General features: G+C 37.7%; 1 protein-coding gene across 1 annotated transcript in view; it reads left to right on the forward strand.

Annotated features, from left to right (window-relative positions):
• Necab1 (N-terminal EF-hand calcium binding protein 1) overlaps positions 1–16,392 on the forward strand; it is a 157,214-nt gene that overhangs the window by 26,119 nt on the left and 114,703 nt on the right. The window contains exon 3 of the mRNA XM_051197973.1: positions 7,819–7,927. Coding sequence (XP_051053930.1) covers positions 7,819–7,927 — 109 coding nt within the window. The remainder of the gene's footprint in view (positions 1–7,818; positions 7,928–16,392) is intronic.

Consider the following 16,392-nt stretch of genomic DNA (forward strand, 5'->3'; position numbering starts at 1 on the left):
ACTGAAAATTTATCCATCTTACCTTTATACATAATCATAATTGCAAAGTTCTGCACATAATTTCATGCTATAAGCAATTTTCCTCCACAAAATTTGATAGCATTTTCCATTGTCTCCTTCATGAAGATGTTATTGTTATTTTAGTTTGAATTGATTTGGAGTCTGGGACTTAGTGTTTATTATCTCCTCCACCCCTAGAAAATTTTAAAGCCTTCCAGTAAGTACCTTTTGAAGAAAAACAGAAAATAAGAATTAAAAATTGCATGAATGGTCTCTGTTTATTGTGCTATGTTAAATTTGCCTCTTTCATAAACTGAGGGCTTGGTGTGCTAGGTTCTGTATGAAGAATTCTCTCCTGGCCTCTCATTAAACCTCACAATGTTCCAGCATTTATGAAATTTGGAACTGAAAAATTCATGCTTCTGAAGTCTGTTCCGGTCTCTTGGATTTTCCACTTCTGTCCTTCTTCTTGGGGTGACAGACTTAATTCAGGAACCCCAATTAGTTTGTGTTGGTAACTCCTAACCACACATCTCAAGCCTCTATCTCTGCTGGCCTTCCTGGAAATCATATGAGGCTTTAACTGACTAGATGCCTCTGTTCCATCCATGGGTATCTCTAACTTCATGGCAGAAGATAACTTCTGGAGTTGCCTATCGTTTTTGTCTAATGTCTACCTTTGTCTATTGTAACGAGTAAGGTTTTTCCTCCCGCCGCTGGTCTTGTCTGGCCGCCGCGCCAGCCCCAATTAACACACCGAGACTCTGTATTTGATACTATTCTGTTGGCCTGTTACTTGTTTCTTATTGGCTAGCTCTGTCTTAATTATTAACCCATTTCTATGTATTTCCATGTGGTTTCACCTACCGGGGAGTGGGACAGGCGTCTGGTCTCCCTGGTCTCTCCATGCTGACTCCTCCTTACTACTTCCTCTTTCCTCCTTGTCTCCTAGTCCCTCCTATCTTCCTTTCCTATTGGCCAACAGTGCTTTATTCATTAACCAGTATGAGAAACATATACAGAATGGCATCTCCCATCAGTCTATATTTAAATGACTGGCAATGTGACATCCACCTCTTTCTCTGTTCTGAAAATTACATATAACCACTGAGTTATTTCTTCTCTCACCTGTCACCTTAAGCTATCTCTAGTTTGTGTTCTCTATCTTTTCCAAACAGATTAAAAACCTCTGTGCTGCTGTGTGTTTACTGTTATCACCACAGTCTTGTTATCTTTGATTTTTTTTTTTTTTTTGCAGGGGGGCCTGGCATTGTGCAACATCCTAACAGGTCTCCACTCCTGTGGTACACCTTTTAGTTCCATTCTCTTTACTGCAAGTGTACCTGGCTTTCTAAAATATGGCAGCGACTCTCTACTGCTCTTGGCATAAATTCAAAACCATTTACCCTGATTTTTATAACATCTCCTACTTTTCCTCTCTGTATCTAGCTTTGTGTTCTCCCTCCCTCCAGATAGATATTCTTTGACTGAGCGTCTTGGTTTCTCTTTGGAGGTTCTAGACCATATCCTCTCTGTCCTTCTAGCTATACTGTTTACATTTCCTCTGCCTAGAAGATTCTTTCTTGTAGAGATCTTTCACTATCCTTTAGCTTTCATTTCTGTCTAACAAGAAGTGTCACTTGAAAGTCTTCCCTGGCCTTTCAGCAGAGTAGTTTCCTTTCTAAATGCTTCACAGATCTCTTCCTCCCTGGGACTGTCCTTATTAAGACAGCTGCTATTCATTTGTTATATCCCTTGTCATAGGATCCATAAGGGCTTGTCTATGTTCTTAGCACAAAACACTGTGTCTATCACATAGTAGGATCTTGATAAATAGTGGATCAATGAATGGATGAAGGTGCTCTACTAGTAAGTAGCAATTCAAGTTTAAAACTCAAGATTTCCTTTAGGACTGTTCTCTCTCAATGCAGTAATTTACCAAGGCAAGCATAGTATTAATTGTTGGGTTAAAAGCTATGGGTGAAAGTAAATGTGCCCAGTGTTAAAACCTTGGAAATACAAGTGAGATATAAGGTTAACTGTAATTTTCCCTTCAGTTTTCTCTGTATTTTTCAAATTTCCTCAAAATAAAGACTAAACAGTGACTATTCCAATACCATAATGTTTTCTGTAAAACAAGTAAAACTGTGAACTTGGGATATTTCTTTCATAATAGAAATGAAGAGATACAAGAATTTTATATTTTCCTAAAGAAAACATAGACACAGTTTTTTTGTTTTTTTTTTTTTTGTTTTGTTTTGTTTTTTTAATTTATTTTATATAACAAAGTCCATTTAAATGAAAACAAACATTTATAGACAATATTTGGGAATTTGGGCGTTGTTCTTTCCAAACTACTTCCTGCTGGTAAGGGGCGCTGTCATGGGGGATTCAAAGAAGATTCAGAAATCCTGGCTGTAGTCTGTAAGGCTGCTTTGTCCAGCTGTTTTGAATGTAGGATTAGCTTGTACTCTGTTTCAGGCGATCTGGCGTGATCAAACCACATTAGTCTGGAAGGAATCCACATCTTTTCATTTTCTGTGGAAACAAAAATAGAAATCCTTTTCCCCAGTAACTTGTCCTTCAACTTAAATTTTGGAGTCAAAGCATTTTTTTTATTTAATTTATTATTTTACATGTCGATCCCAGTTCCCTCTCCCTCCCTCCCTCCCAATCTCCCTCACTCCCTCCCTTCCTTTTTCCTTTTTACCCTCTCTGCCCTCTCACATGCACTCTAACCACCCTCCCATCCCCCCACCCCAATTCCATATGTAGGGGAATGCCATCCAGTTGGGGTCATGTAGATCTGACAGGTCATGTGAAGTAGGGACTAGGGCTTCTCTCCTGTCTCTAGATTAAGGCAGTTATCCCTCCATGGGGGATGTGTTCGCAAACATAGACACAGTTTTTAAATTAAAGTATTTTAAACAGACAGAAAATAAAGAAAGGGGAATTCACAGTGTATACATTTTATACTGTTTGGTTTTTTAGATATGTGAATATAATATCTACTTAATGACACAAAATTATGTTAAATGCAATAATACGTAAAAGTAGGAGCACTTTTTAAAAAGTCTGTTCTTAGCAACAAGGCTCTACTGCCTTCCATTCAAAAAAGTTAGCGGAATTTAGACTATAAGGCCAAAATAATTATAAACTAAGGCATATTCTCCTTAACAGGGAATAGCCAAAGGGGATAAGGGAGCTGAGGAGATGAGGGAGAGGAGAGTTAACCAAAATCAAAGGTGGGTATTCCCATATTCCCAATATATGAAGGGAGATATCCAATATATCTAAGCAAAGCTGTTTCTAGAAGCAAGATACTAAACAAGAACCCAAGTGCCAGATGTGGGACACCTCCATAGGAGTTGTTGGTCAGCATAGCCCCCAGAGCCCTCAAAATAGAAGCTTTTGCTTTTTTTTGCATGCTGTCTACTAGAACTAGATGACAAAACTCTATTGTTGAAGATGTCACATGTCATGGCTGCAAGGAATTGAGGAAATTAGTTAGAATTGAGTTACTAGCTAGCTTCCAAAGTATCAAGAAGTGCTATATGTGCTTCTAGTCTTGCGCAGGAAAGAACTCTATAAACTACAACACAAATCTACCGGACAAAATGTATCTACATGTGCAGTGATGCCATATGTGTGTGTGTATATATATATATATATATATATCAATCACACTGCTACACCCATAGATCAGTGCATCAGTCAACCCTCATTAGAAAGCTTCTTCTTGAAGTAAATAGAGATTAACATGGAGACCTACAACCGGACAACTGCAGAGAGTACGGGATTTGGGAGCTATCAGTTCTAAAGGGCATGGCTTTGTCAACCTCCTACTTCTGACTGCCCTCATGGCTCAGGGAGCTATGGGGAAGAGGTAAAAAGGCCTGTAATAATCAGAGGTGATGGGTGACTCCAGAAACAACGAGACTGCACATGTGAATTCACAGACAGATGGGTCATAGCACTGAGGAGGAAATGGGCATAGGGTGCTACCCTTAATAAAGCTATTTGCAAATAATACCCATTGACAAAGGGAAAATCAGTTTTCTCAAATGGAGTGTCACTGGGTGGGCCCCATTCTCAGGAGTAGTTGGTCATCACACACACACACACACACACACACACACACACACACACACACACCACCACCAACAACAACAACAACAACAACAACAACAACAAAAAACTCTACATTCTTTTTTGTTTGTTTTTGTTGTTGTTTTTCATTTTCTGGGTGGGTAGGGTTAATGAGGTTCTGTGAAAAGTTGGGAGAAGAGAAAGTATGATCCAAATATATTGTATGAGAAACTTTAATTAGTAAGGAAAGCCTAAGTGTTAGAAGTTCATAGATCGTGTGAAGGCAATTACTATTGATGGTTAGCTAAATAGACAAAATGTCAATGTGTTTGAAGTATCTGTTTATACTCTTACACAGCCCTGATAAGAGGAGCTTACTTGCAGTGAATGGCAGTGAACGCATGGACTCATAGACAAGATAGGGAGAGTAGAAAGCGGGCTTGGCCCTAAGCAAGTCATTTATCCTAATCCTTGTGAGACTGTGGGAACAATGTAGAAGAGCAGATGAAGAGAAGAGCTGAAAGCTAGGAGCGGGCAAGCAAAATCCCATCCTTTAGACACAGTACTCACAATGTGGTCATAACTCCCAGAAGTTGAGACGACCTGCACAAGACAACACTCAGCTGTCAGTCACAGACTGGGGAGTGGTTTCGGGGGTTATGCTCCTTCCTGCTGAATTGTGGGCAGCCCACCTTCAGTTGCGTAACCACTGGTGTACTCACCACATTCCACTGGATAGTTCCAGTCCCAACGCAACACAGAAGGCCCTGGCACAAACCCAGAGGGACACAAACAAATGAGAAGACATAAACACGGGGAAGAAATTGTCCAGGAAGGAGGAGTTTTGCAGGAAGGGGTGAGAACAATCAGAATTCATTATATACAGGTGTGAAGATGCCGGAGAAAAAAATTCAATTAAAAAAAAAAAAAAATGTGGGCGAGGGTGGCGCACTCCTTTAATCCCGGCGCTCAGGAAGCAGAGGCAGGCGAATCTGTGTGAGTTTGAGTTCAGCCTGGTCTGCAAAGGTACACAGAGAAACCCTGTCTCCAAACCATCCCCCTCAACAATAAAGGGCATGAAGCTGAGAAGGTCAAAATGTCCAGGACAAACTGAGATGAACAGCGCGATTCTGAAAGAAGAGTTGAAAAGCCTGTGTACATTGTGGGTAAAAGTGAAGCTTTGTCCCTGGAGCAAGGCTGGTCTCAGAAGGCATGCCTGTTTTGTGAGGCAAGTCGATTTACGTCAAGTTTTTATTGTTTTGTTCTATTTCAAAAGGTATTTCATTAGGAATACTGAAATTGAAATGAAATATATTAGTAAAAATATAATTGCCTTATTAATACTGAATCGCACAAGGGGAGTTTTCACCCTTTCTATTAAGCTTTTGTTTAAAATTTTAGTACTAGTCCAGAACTACTTGAAAGGAATTCTTTGCAATTGCTTGTTTTACAAGGTGGCAGCCTGTCACGAAGACTCTCAAGAATCCTGCATGTGATAAAAACAGCTTTCAACACATATTTCCTACTCTTCAAACCAGGGCTGCAATTTAATGCTTACATTCCCTTATTATATATTTTTACCAATAGGAGATATTTTTTTTTGTCATTCTTTTTTAATCATGGCACTTGCTAGCCAAAGCTTTTATTTTACATAATGTGCATTACTACTTGAAATCCTTTCCCCTAGTTATAAAACACCGGACCTCAGAGGCCTGCCCCACCCACATGAAGCACAGGAAACCAGTTCCAAGGCCTGATTCAACTCGCCAGAGAATATTAATGGCTCACTATAGGAAACATTCCATAATCAGTATGTAAGTTCATATTTACTGCACAGCACAGCGGCAGTGGAGAAAATAGTATGTTCATTTATAGTTTTCTCCTCTTTAATTAATGTGTTTGCTTGCTTGCTTGCTTGCTCATAGGCAGGGCCTCACATTGTAGCCTTGGAATCTAGGTTTTACTGCTCTAACCTCCTGAGTGCTGGCTTTGCAGGTGTGCACCACTACAGCTGACTCTAGACCCAGTTTATGAACAATTTCTCCATCTAGTGGCTTATTTATTTCTTTATCAAAATAATGATTCACATCCAGCTATACAATAGGCTCTATGGGGCTGAATTTCCATAACTCACTGAAAAAGAATAAAGAAGCTGGTGCATTGGCCTCTCTGCAGCTACTCTGAGTTTGCTTAGCTGAGGGGGAGGACCCAGGAGGTCACTCTGGTCGGGGAATCTTCGCAAGCTTGATCCAGATCTAGATTTTTATCACTCAGATGGCCACATCTGCTCTGCTAACTGTTAGCAAGAATGAAGTGGAAGCTTGTGGGATTGGGTCTGAAAAATGAAAAAGCAAAATGAAATGAAAATGAAAATCTCTGTATTTCACGAACCAGGATCTTTAAAACTTTGCCAGACTTTAAGTCTTTACTGAAGAATTGAGTAATTCAGGCCTGCTGTTTCCTTTATAGTAATACCTCCTTGGTGTAGTGCAAGGAGAAGCTATTAAGGCTGTTAAAAAAACAAACAAAAACAAAAAGCATCCATCTTACCTGACCACACTCTAGGCTCTTTGTGCAATTCTGATGCTTGGGTAACACCCAGGAATCAGCATTTCAACAGTACTTCAGGCATTTTTGGGCCATCTGTTGGAAAAGTGCACAAAATAATCTTGATCATCTAGTCCTATTAAACCAGACTTTTTAGTCAATGATAGGCCTCTATGTTGTTTCTTGCAGTATTGCTGGTTGGTCTAAGTGAGGAGTTTCATGATGCTGGGCAACTTTTTTGTCTGATCTTAGTTGCAGTGTTATAAACGCAAAGGCTTATTCCATCACTGAGAGGCACTTGGCAGCCTCTCTGAAAAGTCTGACAAATGACTGAATAGAAAAGGATTCTCGCTCTCCCTTGGGTGCCCTTCATTCCTTCAGATTTGTTGTTACTGTGCCATGCATTGATGTTTTGCATGTTGATAATGTGTTTTGTTTTTCCATCTATGCTTCTCCAGTGCTTTTATTCAAAGTCAGGTGTAAATGATACTAACCCTGCTCTTAGAAGTGAAAAGAGTCTATCACCTGAATTCCCACTTATTTAAAGTGCATCTGTTTCTTACTGAATTTACTACTCCCAGTTGTTCAAAAATATCTATGCTTATGCCTGTACATTTTATCTTTTATTGGACTCTGATTATGTTTTGCTATTGTATCTCAAATAAGAAAACTGTGTTTGGCTTTAAAAGCACTCACTAGTTTAATGAGACAATGAACACAGTTTGTTGCATTATAGTAAACCATATCCTTGTGTAAATACTCACTAAAAACATACTTGTTAAGCATCCAGTATTTATCCTGAGGCCTGCTAGATTCTGTGTAGGCTTAGTGTCATGAAAGTGAAACATCTTCTTGGCCCTTCATGTTGTTGTGCGAATCATTTTTCATAACTAGGTAAATGTTTTCTTAAATGTTTGTGATGGCAATAAACCAACCAAAAAGACTCAAAACCAGGAAGATATACATCAGTGCATTCATTGGCGTTCTTTATCCAGTGTAGAAATATTCTCCTTTTCTTTTTAATGCTTCTAACTTTTGTTCTTTTTTTCTTTCTCTCTTAAGGTATGCGTGTCGAGCATAAACAAACAAGGAAAGACACTAGAACTAAGTTTTGAAAACCAAGAGTAGACCAGCACACAAGGTTGAAATGATTTGCTTCTTTTCTCTTTGTTCTTATTTCAGATGATGGGAAATTGTCCTTTGAGGAATTTAAAGCGTATTTTGCAGATGGAGTTCTCAGTGGAGAAGAACTACATGAGCTCTTCCACACCATTGATACTCACAATACCAAGTAAGGAATATTTCTTACCAGCCACTCTGTAAATGGGGTGAAGAGAGTGTGAATGAGTCATGCAAAGACATGCAGAGGGTACATTCTACAATGTTTAATTCTGAAATATTCTTTCCTAAAAATGCAAATTGTCTAAAAAATTCTTTCAAATAAATCTTCTACATTAGATTTAGGTTGTACCCTCTTTATAGAATATCAAAACAAAGAGGACATGATAAACATATTTATTAATACATAAGTAAAATCTTGTCCATCTTTGGCATAATCTAAACTTTTTTTGTTTGAAAATTGCCCTTTGGATATTATTATATTGGTCTGTTGAGATAAAAAAAATACTGCAGTTATAAACTGAAAATCACTGCTACCTGAGAGCTATAGGTAATGGAGGGCACAGAATAGCTCTGGAGAGTTGATATATAGGATGATCAATTAATGTCATTTATTTCGCATGTGGGCCTCTCTTTTGGAGTAGGAAGATTTTGTATGTATCCCCCCATGCTGAAAATATAAGGTAATGAGGACTTTAGGATGTAGATCAACAGAAATATACTGCCTGCTTAAGGTTACTGAACCAAACCATATTATTTTTCACAGTAACAATTATAGAAGTCTCATACAAAAGAGAATGGATTCACACATGCCTGGAGACCTGCCATGGTACCTGCTGCCTGAACAATCACATTCTGCTTTAGGCAAAGCACTGACATGGTTCCAGGCAGTAAGCCAATCTGCTCAGACAATGCTCTGCAGCTGTACCTATGAACAGACATCTTCTGGAGGCAAACTCTAAAAAATTAAAATATTACATTCACTTTACTCCCCTGGTTGAATATTTTTAAAACAATCAGTTAGTATGTTTCTACAATTCAACAAGACTTTTAAGTTGCCTTGACAATGCCTTAAGTCTTTTGTTGTTAGAAATAGTATTAGACTCAGTATCTGATAATTTCATCATATTATCAAAAATTCTGTGATTGATGCATTCATAGTACACTTGGGGATTGCAAAGAAGGGATAGGTCAGTGTTTCTGGAGAACTGGAATATGATAAAATAGAAACTGCTTAGGTAAAGAAATGCAGGAAAGTGGGAAGAACATTTCAATTTAGAAAAGGTGTGCTCCAACAAATATATGGGAGACACAAATTAGACTTGGTGTTTTCTTTTTTCTTCCTTTCCGGGGAAGGGAAGGCATAAGAGTTGGGGGAGTGGGCCTAAGAAGACTACTAAGATGGTGTGATTGGGGTGAAATTCCCAAATAGTAAAAAAAAAAAAAAAAAACACTATGTTGGAAATAAAATAGATATTCACAAAAGAAAAGGCATGGAGAAAGTTCTGGATGCATGAGTTGAGGAAGAGTCACTCTGTTACTGAAGTGTTAACTACACAGCTAAAAGTATAGGGACATTAACAGAGTAAAGAATGGCCTGGGTGAGAAGTAATTTATATCCTGAGTTCTTAAAAGTACTTTACCTTTATACAAGGCAAAAGTGACCTAGACAAGAACTCCAGCAATGTCTTCTAGGTCACTGTGGTTCCGGTGAGAAACAGCTAAAACAATAGGGATGGAGGAAGACTGCAGATCTTAGGTAACCTTTAAGTGGATGCTGAGGAAACAGAGCATCCATGCACAGAAAGAAGCCATTGGGAGAAAGGATGCAGAGGAGGCAGAGGCTCTCTTTGTGTCTTGGACATCCCGGTGGAAGTTGATATGCTAACATTCCATTAAACATACTGTTGAGTTCCTCCTTATTATGTTAAGTTTTAAAAATATCTGGATTTGGAACATTTATTGAGATTTCTAGTTTTAGAATTTGATGTCATGAATACTTTTCAATGCATATTTACTCAAGTTAAAGAGAAAGTTTTTCTTGGTTTTGTTTGATTTTGCCATTTTATTTAGGATTTTCATAGTTCGTATTACTTAGTATACATCTAAGATTCCTTAGTACCCAAAATTGAGATGTGTAATGATTTACAGAAGTCTAAAGAAGTGTATATTAAGCCCAGCGATGGTGGAACACACCTTTAATCCCAGCACTTGGGAGGCAAAGGCAGGCAGATCTCTGTGAGTTCGAGGCCAGCCTGATCTACAAGAGTGAGTTCCAGAACAGCCTCCAAAGCCACAGAGAAACCCTGTCTCCAAAAACAAACAAAAAAGTGTATATCATTGCTTGCTATCATATGTACTAGTAACAACCGTGTTTTCTAGTATGATTATAATTAAGTTAAAATTAAAAATATTAGAGACCTCTGAATTATATTCATGAAATTCCTTCTTAAAACAGGTTGTCAGTGTCAAGCTTTGATCTTTTACAAAGATTAATTCCACCTTCAACATAGAAATTCCAGAGATTTATTTTAAGGAAAAAAAAACTTTTATCTTTCATGATCCAAGTTTGTGCTCTATATGCCAATTATTTTTCTTTTTCTATCCCCTTTCTCGGGACATACATCATCTTCCCAAATACTGATGCTGCCCAACAACCAAAGCTGCTCTAATTTAATCATGAGCACAGCCTGGGCCACAAGAAGCCAATTAAGCCAATTAACTCTCTCCACTTACAGAAGCTCCCTGGTCCTTTTCCCTCTCAGTGTCTAGTAGTTGAATGTTTCTGGCCCATAAGAGCAGTCTTTTAGAGAAGTTTAATTACAGCTTGTATTTAAAATCAGTAAAATTAATCTATATTAAGTATCAAAGTTAGATAAATTATTTCTTATAAAAGGGATACCCTAGTTGAGAGAATGTTTTAATTCATTTTCAAGCCAACCTATTAACCATTGCCCCTTGTTTTTTAAGGAAAGTGCCTCATATTCACCGTCCATGACAGTGCATGAGCATGAGTTCAGTGCTCAAAAAAGCTCATCCTAAAGTTAATCCCATTCAGCATTCTGTTTGTGTTTGATGCTATGTTAGCCTTCAAGTATAGTGAATGATTTCCTCATGCATCTAACCTCAACATTTTGCTCAACATAGAGATTTTAAAAGTCAAAAGAACCCCCTGAGTGGAAGAAGAGAAATTTGAAGGCATCATATGTTCAACTCTGTCGCTTTTTTAAATTAATATTTTTAATTGATAGGGCTTTATTTTATTAGGTATGAACACTTGGAATGTTTTTCTTTCTGGATTATTATTGCATAGAGTGATTCATGGAGTATGTAAAAATGATATTTGAACTCGATGGTCTGATGAAGAGAAGATGGTGAAATTAAAAACATTATTAACAAAGAACAGCATTACTGAATACTAATTTCTAAAAGGAAGTGTGAACAAGCCAATATTTCAAAATAAATTAAAATTTTCACTTCCATCTTATTAAAATCTATATTTTCAATCTCCATGTTAACTGCCTTTTTTCTAGGCATATATACCCAGTCTTTTTTCTTTAAGAAAGAAAAAAAGTGTTAATCTCCCAATGATTTCTGTTAGCTATCTTTATTACAACCCTCCAAGCCCCAGTAATTGTTTTCTAGTCACTTGCTTGTTTTCTCACATTCTAAGATAATAAGACTTAAACTAAACCTATAGTTAGGTGCTCCTAAATGAAGACCTGCACTCCGGGGTAAGATTGTGAGGTCAGGGAGAGACTTTCACAGCTTACAGAGAGTACTTTCACTCTTTGGAAAGACAGCATGGGTGCATTTTCCATCAGTTAGATGAAAATGAGAAAATTTAGCATAAATCTTGAGGTATTAGTCATAGCAGAAAGTCTCCCTAGAGACCTAAAGTAATTTTGTTAGTGAACTGCACTTAGGAGCTCCAGATTGTCAGGATAGACCAAATGGTAGACCAGATGGAAGTTTTGCTCATGATGCAGAAAGTGAACATAAAGAAAAGTATCCCAAGGTTCTCAGAGAGGGACTTATGACTAGAAACTCATACGTTCAAATAGAAGATTCTTTGTTCCAAACTAAAATTGTTTTTTGGATGCTGAGCACTGATATTTCAAACCTGTTCTTGTTAACTCACTGACACTCACCAGAGTGACAGAAATATCACCAACTACTAAAACGAGTAAGCTCTGGAATTGAAAACATTCTTTCCTATACTAAACTGATTTTTTTCCTCTTTCTAATTTTCACTTTGTGTGTTCCTTAGGGCCATCCGTAATATGAATATTTTATGACATGTCTCTCCAACATTTGAAAGCAGTTTTCATGCACCAATGATGAGATTAAAATCCCATAATAATTAGAAAGTAATTATATCAAAGAGTTTATTTCAGATGGCAGAGTTATGCTTTTTCTGAAATAGAAAAAGTTCTTTTGCCTATATTTATGTATGATGTTAATTCCTAAAATATGATGATGACTTGGTTGATAATGCTACTGTATTGAGTTACTCATGATACTGCTTAAAGGGAGACATTTGTTGTGAGGAGCAGGAAAAGAAAGTGGGATCAGTATCATGAGGTAAATGTGAGGTATTCTTTCTCAAGTGTATGCAATATAGTTCTGCATGGCATTGTGGTTAGAAAGTTCATTGGTATTCTAACCATGAGTGAAACAGATCTCCTTGTTATTGCTGCCTATATCACCTTCAACCTGAATTGAGGGTGTAGGAAGAACAACCACAAATTTAATACCTGGAAAAGTAGAGTAGTCAACAATCCCATATGTTAGTTACAAGTATGGGGTGGCTAAAACTACATAAGCAAGAAGCCAGAGAGTGGAAGGTGGTAGAGCTATGTGCAAAGGAACAAAAGACCACGAAAGGCCATAATAGAGCGATCAGCCTGAGCAAGCCAGGACTGAGTTTCAATAGTTAAGACCTTGGCGAACGATACTCATAACACAAACTGGCCAAGAGAAACTAGCATCAAACACAGTCTGTTTCTGTGCATGACCAAAGCTTACCTATAAAAACGAAGTAAAGACTTAATCCTTTGCCCATACCCAAAGCTGTTTTGAGACAGCAGCCATGTAAGCTGCTTTTAAGAGACGTGGTATTTAGAATGTTTTGGGTGAAGGATGGAGTCCAAGGATTCTCAAGGTTGTGGAGCTAGGGAAAATCATTTCTTTAAACAGATATTCCTCAATTTCTCCCTTGCTCAACTTGGAAAAAAAGGCACAATAAGGAAAATGATACTATAAAAAGAAGGACTTCATTGGTTGTGAGTGACAGAAGCCTAAGTTAAGATAACTTAAAGGAAGTATAACCTTGCTCATGTGCTAGATGAACCCAGAGGTGACTATTAAGCTTGTGGGCACCAGGTACTGGATGGTGGTGCTAGGACTTCCCTGTTATTATCTACCTCTTCCTTTATCTATATCAGCTCTGCTCTAAGGACTGAGAGGTCAGGCTGGCTAGAAGTCAGCCTGTAAAACTATCAGAGAGACTGCTGTCCTTTATCAACAGCTGTAAAAAAAAAAAAAAAATGCTGGTTTCCAAACATTATCCCACTTTGATGTCATGAACATATGTGAATAATTTATCACTGTTTCAGGAGAAAGGAATGTGAACTGAAACCAGGGTACTGCATCCAAATCTAGGTGTATAGCTTCTGGGCAGATACAACCTGGGTTTCCTACTGATCAAAAAACTGCTTACCTTACCTCAAAAATCTTTATTATCTCATAATTTAGAGATCTATAACCCCCCTTTTGAAGAGCAAAAGAGTCTCAGAGAAGTTAACGTTCTGAAAAATTCTGACTGCAGGGTCAGCTGAAAACCTGAAGTTACTTATCCTGAAGTCAGAAAACCTCCGTGCTCTAATAGGCATCCTGGCCTCTCTAAGGTATCCATGGTCCTGCCCTTCCCGCTCCTCCCTTTGCCCTTGACTTTCCCATCCCTTTGACTGACCAGTGTCCCAGCTTCCCCACACTCTTCTAGAACCATGCTTGTCACACCACTCCATTGTGGCTTGGGATCTATTTGGTCCTCTGCATATTTAGGATGATTGCCAAAATTTGGATGTAGCAGCACCTAAGTATTCATTCACTAGTCCTTCATAATCCCAACTACTGTAGATAACATGTTCCGTAATTTCATACCAGTTTAATTCATTGAGAATTCAAGGAGTAAATGACTTGTGTGCATGCTGATAGAAATACTATTTCAATACATCCTTTAAAGACATGCTTTTGCCCATGGAGGCTAAAAGCCATGACTCACTTTAATTTACTATCAAATCTCCAGTTATTTGTTCTATTTGTCCTAGAGTTAACCTGTAACTACAGATTTTTCTAATTATTCATCCTTTGGGGTTTGTTTGTTTTTGTCTTTTTGTTTGTTTGGTTGGTTTTTTGGTTTGGTTTGGTTTGATTTGGTTTGGTTTGGTTTGGTTTTTTGAGATAGGGTTTCTTTGTATAGCTCTGGCTGTCCCAGAACTCATTCTGTAGACCACATTGGCTTCGAACTCACAGAGATCTGCCTGCCTCTGCCTCCTTGAGTTCAGGGATTAAAGATGTGTGCCATCATGCCCAGCTCTGTATCCATTATTAAGATTAAGATATTGAAGTTTTCACTTCAATAATTGCTGAGCCTAATTACTTACTTGGAGCATCGTTATCACTAACAAAGGAATGAAGAGAAATAAATATATGCATTTTTTGAGAGTTGGTTTGAAATTCTGTTCTTTCTTATGAAGGTATTTTATCAACAGCATCTTGATTTCTACCTAAATCAAGTCACTCCATGGCCTCTAATGTGGATAGGGACAGAGGTATCCCCACCCCACAAGGGAGAGTAAGAAATTCATAAGCCAAATTCCACTTTACAATCAAACAGATTATCATACCTTGGGAGACTTACAACAGAGATAATTTAAGGAAATTTTATGTGAAAATGATTTATCCTTAGCTATAATTAAAGAAAAAATGGCTCTAATTTTCTCTGATAAAGATGGTAGTAAAGTCAAATTTGGTGTCAAGGCATCTCACATTTCTAAAAAATTAATTTCTAAAGGAAAAGTGTAATTAATAACTCAATAAAAGACTCAGGTATTAGATAGCTACAATCTAGGCACTCATTTGAATCATTTTGTTTAATCTCCACAAACACTTCATAAGAATGCATTACAATTCACAGCCATCAGTTAATCACAGTTAACTGCTGTGCCAAAGTTGCTTGAATAGCTTGTACAGAGGCATAGGATTTCCCAACATCTAGTTAATCTCTTCCTTGTCATGGCATCTCAAGAACATTTCATATTTTTAGCTGCTTTGTGTATCAGAAATGAAAATATTTCAAGGCGTTTCTTAAAAGTCACTTTGAAGTGTTTTATTCTGATAAAAAAAAAAAAAGATGGCTAGTTCCCCAGCCATAGAATATATTTGGATGTACAGTATAGAGGCAATTATTTTAATTGCTGCCTTTATCTCTTCTCTTTTTGTGTCTATTGTGTTGGGTTTTTAAAGTGTGGGAGTTGCTACCCTGTAGAAAAGTTATTCTTTTTCTTTCTGTGGACATTAATTCCATTCTTCTCCCATTTTCCTCCTTCATACCTGGAAGTCAGCTTCTACTTTTAGCCTTCTCACCGCCCCCCTTTGCTCATATTGCTTTGCTTCATTTTCTCATTGCTCTTCGGAATGCTCAGGGCTTCACTATTTTCTTAAATCATCTGTATTACAGACTGCAGTTTGAAGCATTTTCAGTATTCTGGTGTTGCCCTCTGGTTCTCATTTACTCTTCCCCAAGAAGAGCTTGAATTTTCCCTCAGCCTTAACTGAACTCCCTCATTGAGAAGATGAGACGCCACGGGCAGTTGCCAATGGTCTAATGAAGTCATTACTACTCAAAAGAGGGTTTTCTAGGGTAAATTACTTATGCATAAGTATAGTCTTCTTCCTAACTTTACTATTAACGACCAAATGGATGAAACAAATTCAGCAAAAGTGGAACAACAATCTCTTTAAAGCACCTTGTTCCTTCTCATACACCCAATGCACCAACAAAATTTGCTCTCAAAAAAGTCTTTACCACTATAACTATCTCAGTATAAAGTTTCTATCTTTAACCCCACATTATTATAAAAAACAAAAAGGTGTTGTTGAGGCAGGAGTTATTTTAAAAACCTAAAATCGCTATTTTTGATGTTAGGAGTTAAAAAAAAGACTTCTTTTAAAAAAAAATCATTTCCCCAATTGTCTGAGACTCCCTACCTTCAAATCCCTGAGCTGATGTCTTGAGTCAGCAAGGTTTTGGAAGGTGATTCAGTCAGGAGCCCTCCTGAACGGGATGAGAGCCTTCATAAGAAATACCCTAGGGAGCTTGCTACTCCTTACAACCTGCTGGTATATTGATCCTGGACTTCAAAGCCCCAAGAAATAGGATAATAAATTTCTGTTGTTTATTAATTATTCAGCCCAGCATATTCTTTTAGAACTGAAAAAGAATAAGTCACCCATGATTAAGAGAATAAAAATAGCATGGTTGTTGTAAAACGAACTGAAACAATACAGAAACTCTCAGGTCAGAGCATAGAACACCTGGAACACTGTCACTTTGACATAATCACAGTAGTG

The sequence above is a fragment of the Phodopus roborovskii genome, unplaced genomic scaffold, assembly GCF_943737965.1.
Source record: "Phodopus roborovskii unplaced genomic scaffold, PHOROB, whole genome shotgun sequence".
In the NCBI taxonomy this organism is placed as follows: Eukaryota; Metazoa; Chordata; class Mammalia; order Rodentia; family Cricetidae; genus Phodopus; species Phodopus roborovskii.